This window comes from Corvus kubaryi, unplaced genomic scaffold (assembly GCF_017639235.1).
Source record: "Corvus kubaryi isolate FWS band 111438036 unplaced genomic scaffold, C.kubaryi_AGA036_p1.0 136, whole genome shotgun sequence".
Classification (NCBI taxonomy): domain Eukaryota; kingdom Metazoa; phylum Chordata; class Aves; order Passeriformes; family Corvidae; genus Corvus; species Corvus kubaryi.
The window spans coordinates 11093332-11103179 of record NW_024580670.1 but is presented as its reverse complement, the minus strand read 5'-3'; the positions used below and the strand labels follow the sequence as shown (position 1 = coordinate 11103179).

Sequence of the window (9848 nt, the reverse complement as noted above, 5' to 3'; positions counted from 1 at the left end):
ATGCTGATGGGTCAAGTCATGGTATTGCATCAGTGTTGAATAAAAGCAAAACAAGGGCTTTGCTGTCGCAGGGATGAAGAACCAAGAATTTCCTGGAAGAGATGTCTTTGCCAGCTTCCCATTAGGTTTCATTCACTTAGTGCCATTTAGTGCATAAATTCAAACAATATTTCTCTGAGAAAAGAAGGGCTATATTCCATCAGCCAAGTTGCACCTTAATGTCTGTGCCTAGTCAGCAGAAACCAATATAGGTCCTCTAAAGAGCTTAAGTAAGACACTGAGCAAAGAAGCTGTCAAGCTTGAAGGTAGTAGGAGATATAGGGCAGAGAGACTTAACCTGGCTGAGTCTGTTGGATATCAGGGTGATGGGACCACAGGAAGAAAGTTAATGTTCTCCACTGAATAAGCAATGTCTCAATTTCTTCAGTATTTGGCAGTATAATAATAGATCCTGCACTCTTAAAACCAGTCTGTCTGCCAGGTGCATTGATAACTTGAAAAGTCAGTTGATCAGGGATGATGACAAAGGAAGGAGTGACTGCTCCACATGGATTGCTTTGCAGCCTTCAGTGACACTAAAGAGGATTTGTAAGGCACAGCAAGTTAAATATGGTACATGACCTAACCTCACCCTTGCTAACTGGTGTTAGACAGATACCAGAGCATCTTTGCCTTGTTGCTTTTGTGTTTGCAGTAGACTGTGTACAATCCTTCTGGTTTGGATGGATGCTCTTTTAAATTGTCTAGCTGAGCAAATACTTTGAAGAAGGTGCTAATCAAAGAGCTAGAACAGGAGTTTCTACATCATCCAACATTTTTTAAGTTTAAATATATTAAGATCTAAGCAGTTTATTGCTGTGAATACACTGTCTAAAAAGGTATTCAAAACCTCAATTAAAATAAAGTTGAGGAATTCCCTAGCTGTTAACTGCTGTCATTGTTTTACGTTGTCAGTTCTTGTAATATTTCACTGTTCATGTACTGAAAATGTCAAACTTGTAGCCTTCAAATGGTTTTGTGGTTGCTGATGTTGCAATGACAAATGGTCCTTTTAAAAAAAACAAGTTATGTTTATGATGCTAAAGCTGGATTTTAAATAGTCACGTGTCAAATCCAGCAGAACTTCTGTAATCTCATTGCTACTTCTGCTATAGTTCTAGCCTAAGTCTACACAAATTTTATCTAGCAAAAACACTGGGGAGGTTCAAGTTCAGTCACTCAAATTTGATGGCATTCCAGAAAAAGTAAAGTATTATTCATAAAACTGGAGTATTCAAAGAAAAGTGTTTGTAAAAATAAGTGTCTATTAGACTAGTTTTTTATTATCTCTGTACAGTGGTTATGCAAGAGTCACTTTAATCATGGAAGTGAACCAACTGTTTTGGGCAGAAACTGGAATGGTAAAATTACCCTAATTGGGTCAAAAGATAAAATTCCAAACTCCAACCAAAGTTCTGGACTCTGCTGGAGACCTATTCTTTGTCTGAAATTCCACCTTTGAGTGCTGTGGAGCATCAGACAATGTTTCAAGTTACAAAGTTAAGGACAATGTTGGTATTTGAATCACAGAGAAATACCAGTCCCAAAAGAAACAGATGGCCTCACTCACATTGGAGGAGCAGTGTAGAGCCTCAAGCCCCCATGGAGTTATCCAGCTCAGGGACTGATGCTGATGCCCATCTGCATCTTTAGCTTGCAGCAGACCGTGGTGGCTCTGTCCCATGAGCGGCTGCCTTCCCTGTAATCCATCCTACAACAGCCTGGTGAAGGCCAGGTCGATGGTGGGTCAGGGTGACAATGGTTTCCTGACCATTCCCTGTGTTCAAACTCCCCTCAGCCATTCTGTACGTGCCAGGGGTTTGCTGATGTCTGAAATGCTGAGCTGAATGCGCTGGTTTCCCTTGCAGCTCTGAAGCCTTTGGGGTCGATTGCCACGTTAATGATTTATACGTTGATGCTCCATTTAGGGCCCTCGTGTTTATCGCCCATGGCGCTGGGGAGCACTGCGGCCGCTATGATGACTTGGCCCAGAAGCTGACAGGACTTAACTTGTTTGTGTTTGCCCATGACCATGGTGAGTAGCCTAAAACTGTTATTGATTTACATCAGCTCAGGCCTTTGCTGAAGTAAATGCCATTACAGCTACTCAGCAGTGAGAGAAGAGCCAATAAAATATTTACAACCAGACATAAATGAGAAAGGGATCATCTGTTGCTTTGTCAAGATCTGCATATTGAATCTGTAAAAGCTATCTGTGTTTGCCTTGAGTTTTCCTCAGCCTTGCCCTTGACATTAATGCTGGTGCTATTTTAACCCCACTCTAAGGGATTATTTCTCTTTCACCTGTCTCTTGGGGGTGGAGTGGTATTGTCCACTGTGGAAGTGGGACTAGGAGCTATTTCTGCTAGATTCACGGTCGATGTCCTAAATGATCCCAGAGGGGAGGCTGAAATGTCAGCGTAGCTTTCATATACTGATACAATGAGACAGCTGCACCCTTGGAACATGGAGAGGCATGAAGGCATCACAGACATCTTTGAGCACATCTCCACAGTTCAGCAGAGGGACTGGAGCTGGCTGTGCATGCCTCAGCTCTGAGGAGAAACCAGCCTGAGTGGGTGCAAGGCTGTGACAACACAGCAACACCCCGTTGGCCCTCAGCCAGCAGGGTGGGGCAGGTGCACTTAACTGTCCCTGCCTCTTCTGGCTTGAAGATCTCTGCTCTGTGCCCCATGCTGTGATGGAGATGTGCTGGGTGTCACCAGGTCTCCTGCAGTGCATGGATCAGGACATCCCAGTAAAATATTTGAACCACCTGTTCTGGTTCTCCGGTAGCCTCCTGTCACACATCACTCTTGCAGCTTCATAACTTCCTTGTGCTTGGAGATCTTTGATTTTATCATTGCAGACTACTGCTCCCTGTGAGAGCCACTCTAAGTATCAGCAAAATGAATCAATGGGATTGATGATGGCAGCAGACAAAATGCAAGGCCAAATTCTGAGCTGACAGGTAGAAATGGGATGAATCTTGGTGTAAATCTGATGTCCTCTGGGCAGATTATCCACTGACATTGGAAAGTATACTGCAATTTACTTGGCTGAGGCCAAGACTCAAACCTGCCCCATGTCTCCTCAGAGACAGGACTGTCTAATTTGAGCTTGAAAATCCTGAATGTACGTGAGTCATTGCACCATTTATCTGTAAGAGGAAAAGCAAAACCTTACTCAATCCGGGTACCAAGGCTTTCCCTCACACTTGCTCTTGTGACTCACTTTCAGTCACAGCACTGCACTTGATGTGCAGAAATGACTCCTATATTTTCTCTGAAAATGAGAATATCTAGTCCTCAAGACAGCTTGCAGAGAAAATAAATAAAACCCATGTGACTTCTTTTTGAACAATTGGTCACATGCCATGTTTGAGGCTGGCTTTGCAAAGATAGTTGACCTGTGCAGAAGTATCATTACTCACCACCTAAGTCTCTTTCTCCCTGTGTAGGCAGAGTGTTTCTAAGTGTTGATTCATTCATTTTGATACACTTCCTTCTGAGTTGGAGGTAGGCTAGCAGGAGTCTGCAGTAATCCCAGTAGGAAGTGTCTCCATCCCCCTCTGTTTATCTGTATGGCATAAAGTTCATGGGAAGGGGGATGGAACAGGCCAGATGCTGCTTGCCCTGCAGCTGCTGTTAGCAGGCCACAGCCAGTCCATACAAAAAGTTACTGAACTCCAGGACACACAAGCAACTTGTTTAGAGTCTCCATGAGCCTATGAGGGATTGCAGTTACTCTCTGTTCATGTTTAACACCGTGCCTTAGCTCCTCATTCCTGTAAATCTTGATAAAGGTTTTAAGAAGTAGAGTTGAAATAACAATATTTTAAGCAACGAAGCTAAAAGAAATGATAAAACATTGTATTTATTGCATGGATTTGATGCAGAGAATTCCTCTTGTGTTGATGGAGAAGGATCTTTGAGGTGCATGTTCCTGTCAGGCATGTTTTGTGCTGTGTGGCTATTTGCTCTCTTTTTCCTTGAACATCTTTTTCACTAGAGAAACATAAATATTTATTGGTGTTAGGGTTTGTTTTTTTTTAATACACTAGTGCTGCTGGATTAAACAGTTCAATTAGTACAAATCTGGTTTCTCAGGTCAGTTAACAACTTTGTTCTCCCTGTCAGACCTACAGTCTTGTCTGTAAATTCCGTTTTCCTGATCAGCAAAGAGGAGAGGGTGAAAAGGAACCTGAAAGCAGAACAATGGAAATACAGTTGTGTTACACAAAGAGCTGATGTAACTGAGCCTTGATTCACTGTTATTTAAAAAGACAATTAACGTCTTTAAGGGTCTGTATAACAATCTTTGCACTTAAAGAGGCAAGCACCAAGGATAAACTTTGATGAAATACAAGTTACAGCCTGAGCTAAATGCCAGTGAGAGCTGAAGGACATAAACACCTCCATTGCTAAAACTGCTCTGATCAGACTGGGAGGTTTATAGCTTTCCTCCACCATTTTATCTGTTCCAAATCACTTCAGCAGTGTGTTCCCCTTTGTGTCCCTTCCTTTGGAAATCTTTGGGTAATATCAATTATTCAATTGTTTAAGCACAATAATAGCTATCTGTTCCCCACCTCATCATACTGTGGCTCTTAGTCGTATGAGCTCAGTGTAGATTTCCTGACCTGGATATTTGTTCTGGTTCTGGTATTCTCATGGATAAAATTCCCAGTACAGGCGCATTATCCATGAGATCATTAATGCAGTTCCACAGCGTGGCAAGCGTGATTTCCCAAATGACTGGGGAAGTTACCAGGGCTGTAGTATGCGTGACTTGAGTGATTTATGTTGTGTCTATCCTTCAGTCAAAAGAAGGAAAAATCATTTCCATTTTTATTGCTGACTCTGTAGGAGCTCACACACGGGCTCTAAATCTTGCCAAAGGCTGCTCTGCATCACTGTTTCCTCTTGTGCAAGGCTTCACCAAAAAGGTGGTTCACAGAGTAACAAACACTGTATGCCCCAATCTGTGTTTTAGTATTGCCCCATGTAAGGTATCTCTGGCTCACTTCTCTCAGTATGTCAAGATTTGAACATTTACTCTTTGGGGTATTTCATTGTAATCACAAGACTGCTGGACCTCATAGATATGTATTAGAAATTTTCCATGGTGATGGTGGAAATTGAATTCCAAAAGACCTCTTAACCTTACCTTACATCTAATATTATTAAATGGCTTTGGTTTATATCAACCCCGCAAAAGAGGCAAAGGGAATTTCTGTGTAATACAGCATTTTTTTCCTGTGCTCTCTTAGGAGGTGTTTTTAACAGGCAGGTAACTGTTTCCCATGATTTCTGGGTTTGCTTGGCATGCAGCTTCATGAAGGCAGAATTAAGGCTGCTGGGATGACCTTGATATTTCTGCAAGTTTAGGTATTTTGAAACAACATCTCACCTTTTCAACTTCATTTCTGTATTACTATTATTTTGTTATGGCAAGATTCTGATGACAGAAGAAAGAAACAAACATATTAGGTTACTGGCAATCAATTCAGGAAAGCTCTCTTAGAAAGAATACCTGTGGGGGATTCATCAAAGTGGAGTGATATTGCAATTCTTCAGTCAGCTGCAGATTGCAGCTCCTTTAGTTTTAACACAGTAATTTTAGGGATCTGTAAAGCTGAGAGCCAAGGAAAACAAGAATAAAGGCTAGAGAATGTGGCTTTGTTTTCTCATACCAAGCATTCTGGGTTGGTAAAGCACATGATGTTCCAGCCATTCTCGTCTCTCTTCCTATAACATCTCATTTGCTGAGATCCAGTGCACTATGGTTGCATTACGTGGCCTGAGCCCAGAAAAACCACAATTTCACCTTCAAAAGTACATGTCAACTAATAGCAGTCAGAAACACATTTCCAAGATACAGGGACCACAAAAATGCGTTTACTTTTCTCTTACACTTTTTAATTGTAGTTGAAATTAGCCCTCTTTTTCACTCGGACTTGCTCATGCTGCCTACGGGTATTGTGTCTGTCTTACATGAAGACGAGGAGGGTGAAATATCCAGCCCTAACCTGGTGGCAGTTCCTAGCCACCAGATTAACTTCCAGCCTCCTGCTTTCTCCAGGAGGAATAAACCCTCTACCTGTCCTCATACATGAAGACCTTTGACCCTTTCACCATTTTTGAAGCTGTTGAATTTCCCACTCTCAAGTTATGTTTAATGTCAGATCAAAGCAGAGGGAAAGGTTGCAGCTCTAACAGCTTATTCACATTCCTTAGATGTTTCCAACTGAAGTTCAGCTTGCTTTGGCAGCCCTGCTGCTGCTTTGTGTGTGGTGACCATTTCTGATGGGTTAGCAGGTCCCTCTCAGAGACCCACTGCTGCTTCTTCTCTCTGTTCATTTTCTCACTGCTTTCTCTGTTTAACGAAGGATTTATTTCTAAAATGTAGACAATAGCTGGAGCAGAGATTTTTAAATGCATCAAGTATTAGCTGCTTTTGTTTTGCTTTTTTTTCCAAGTGATTGCTATGTTGTTCTTGCAACTGCTAAAAGACCATTTTGTTGATGAGAACAGAAGGCTTTTATTTATTCATAGCACTGGGAAGGATTGATCTACAGAGAAAGATTAAAAAGAACTAAACATGGTCAAATTGGGAGGGGAAAATGACCAAGAAGGATGTCAGAACTAATAAGAACAAGAGTTAGGGTAGCACTGGAAGTGTGAAGTAACAGCTCATGTACATCCGCATGCAGGACTGTTCTGGACAGCAGCATTCCCTGACATTGTGATTGGGCAGGCTTCAGGGCAGTCTCCAGGGACGGAGTCAGGAAGGCCTTGGCAAACGTTATTTGGAGCTGGTTTGCTCATGGAGCAGCACCACTGCTCCTTGGCACTGGGTGTGGGCCCGTTAACCCACAGCAATCTGTTCTCTCAGCTTCCTCCGGATGAGCCCATTGCACTGGAGCAGGGAACGTTTGAAGTGCTTTTCTGCAGAGCCGTGGGAAAGAATGGCACTCACTGTTCCCTTTCCTTTGGCAGGAGGCTTACAATGGGTTGTGGACATTTTCACTTACTTTTTTCCAGCTGAGAGCTATAGGTTCCTCTTAGCAGAGGATGCCAGAGGAGATGACTCTTTGCCCTGGCTGGTAGAGCACTGCCAGTGCTGTTTGATCCCTGTTTTGACTCCCTTCTCAATACAATCCCAAACCTTTCCTTGCCTTTCCTTCTCCAGATGTTGAATGAAGGTAGCAGTCAGGCTTCAGGTGGTGGTGGAGAATGCTATCCCTGTGTGGGGCACACAGGAGCTGAAACCACAGCATGTAGTTGCAGGGTGAGAGTTCAGATACTGCAGTACACCATGGAATTCCTTAGACAGTGAGACAACTGCGAAAACCTGGAGCAAAGTCATCCTGCAGAACAAATAGCTAGTGAGTAAACTTAGTTCTGCCTTCCTTTTCTAACTCTGTTTCCATTGTGGGGATTCTTATGGAAAGAGATAAGCTGGGAGACCACCCTGTAGCTATCAATGAGCTCCAGGCAATGTGAAACCAGTTGTTTCTGACCTCCAGCTCTTCTGGAGTCACAGAGCTTGTAGCACCGGATCTCAGAGTAGCTGTGACAGCTTGCTGAGGAAACCAGGATGTTCAGTTTTAGCCTCTTTGAAATTATAGGGAAAATAATTGCTACAGCTAAGATGCAACTTTTCCCGTGCATTGGACAAGCTCTTGAACACAATCTTTCAGCTATTTCCCCTTGCTTTCTTCCAGGTTGCTGCATGGGCCTGGGTTTGGTGGTTGTGAGATGGTACCTCCCAGAGGAACCATAGCTCATACAGGAAAAAGTCCTCTGGATACACCTCCAATAACATAATGACACTGAAATGTGCCCATAATTGTATCATAGTACAGTGTAGCCCAAGGGGAGCATCCTGTGGCACATCAGGCAATTGTTAGCACTTTGAGATGGGCTTTATTAAACAGAGGTTTCCACATTATTATTGTTATTTTTGAGGAGGTCATTACAGACTTCTGCAACCTGGTCTTGCCCTGGTGAAATGATCTCTGCAGTTACTCTGCCACTTCAGCCCTCACCCTTCATTCACACTGGGATCACACGGTCCCAAATCTCTGCATGCACCACAGGGCATCTTTCAGGGCAGTCAGAGTTGTTTCCATTTGAGAGGAGAAACTACACAACAGAAAGAAAACTCTGGGTGAGTCGTGAAAGTAAATACCTGCAGTGTCTCTTGCTCCAGAGGAGACCACAAGCCGGGACTTGGAAAAGCAAGGGCAGCCTTTGTTTTGTTTATCGTGTGAAGGCAGATGAAACAACACTGTCAGGCCAGGAAGCAGCTAGACCACAGCAAACTAAAAATAAAGAGACAGTAAGGCTCTGCACAGCTGATGTGTCTGATGGAGCACACATACGCTGCAGTGGAGTATTTTGCCTAAAATGCTTGGGGTAGGAAAGGTGCAGGGGATACTCAGACGTGTTTCCTCTCTACTCCACTCAGGGGGATGAGACTTCATTTGTTTCAGGGACTTCCCTGCTAATGTAAAAGTGGGGAAGACATAGTCTTGCACCTATCTTTTAGGCAAGAAAGTTTGGAAATTGTGAGGACTGGATACACCTTTAGCACAGATGCATAGAAGAAAGGGCACCTGAAATAGACACATAGTGTCATCTACCGTGAGCTATGAAAACTTGCCAACCACACCCAGGCTGCTCAAAGCAATCTATTTGTTTATCTGACCCTGACCAATTATTATATTTTAAGTCAGATTTTACTGTGATACAGTCAGTGAGGTAAGACAGACAGGTAAGCTCTCTGCTTTAACCCAGAGCTGGATGCAGGCATTGTTGGGATAGGGGGAAGGACAGTGCAGATGCTCCTTCATCACTGCCCCTACATGTGGGCATCACTAGATGATAATGTTGGGCTGCAGTAAAGATTGCAAAAGAATGGTTGTGGTTTCCTCAGCTCCCCCAGATACTCTGCCCCTCCCAACTGCTCAACCATTTCCTCACTGCTTTGGATCCACCCTGGAACAATAGCTTATTGAATAAACAACATGTCATCCAGTTGAACAGGATCTTTGGCTTGGGCCCTCGCTGAACTGAGCTCACTTGTCATCCAGCAGAGCTGCGGTGTGAACTCTGAGGGAAGCAGATGTGGGACACACGTTACTCCAGTCATGCCCCATCCACCTCCTGGCATGAGCCATTCTCTTTCCTCCCTTCACCAGGTGATGAGAAGAAGGTGCTGGAAAGCCAGCTCCCCCAGCTTTGTTGCAAGCCCACTTTTTGAGGGAATCCCTTTTGGGGCATACTGGGATCTGGGGGCCTGGCTTTTTACTCCAAAAGAAATGGGCTAGGCAACCCACCCCAGTTATCCTAATTATGCATTTCTTACTAATGAGCAGGGGGAGAAATGTCAGTGGGTCATTCCATGAGATAGTACATCTTCTCAGCAGCTGCTTCTTGAACAAAGCCTCGCTGTTGGCCTTCACACAAGGAGGCGTGAGGCTGGAACAACAGTCCCAGTGAGCGCGGCCGCAGCGGCAGAAGGAACAGAGTGCTCCTTTTTGAGCACAATGGCTGAGCGTGGGGCTGTCAGCTCTGGCCACTGTCCAGACCGTGGTCCTCAACCTGTCACTGCTAACTGTTAACTGCTGACAGACAGACAGCATGACAGAGGAAAGACAGGTCGTTCATTTGGAAAACTTAAAAGGCTTTTTCTTCCCAAGAGGGTTGAGTCCTTCTGGTTTCTTTTCCACAGTTCTGCCTCTCAGATGAAAGATAGCTGCCATGATAAAGAGGAGTGGGCCACTGAATTTGTGCGTGGTG

General features: G+C 43.8%; 1 protein-coding gene across 6 annotated transcripts in view; it reads left to right on the top strand.

The window, feature by feature from the left end:
* Positions 1-9848, top strand: part of MGLL (monoglyceride lipase) — a 101156-nt gene that overhangs the window by 59137 nt on the left and 32171 nt on the right. For all 6 annotated transcript variants that reach the window (XM_042017005.1, XM_042016997.1, XM_042016990.1 and 3 more), the window contains one exon: positions 1968-2074. In XM_042017005.1, coding sequence (XP_041872939.1) covers positions 1968-2074 — 107 coding nt within the window. The remainder of the gene's footprint in view (positions 1-1967; positions 2075-9848) is intronic.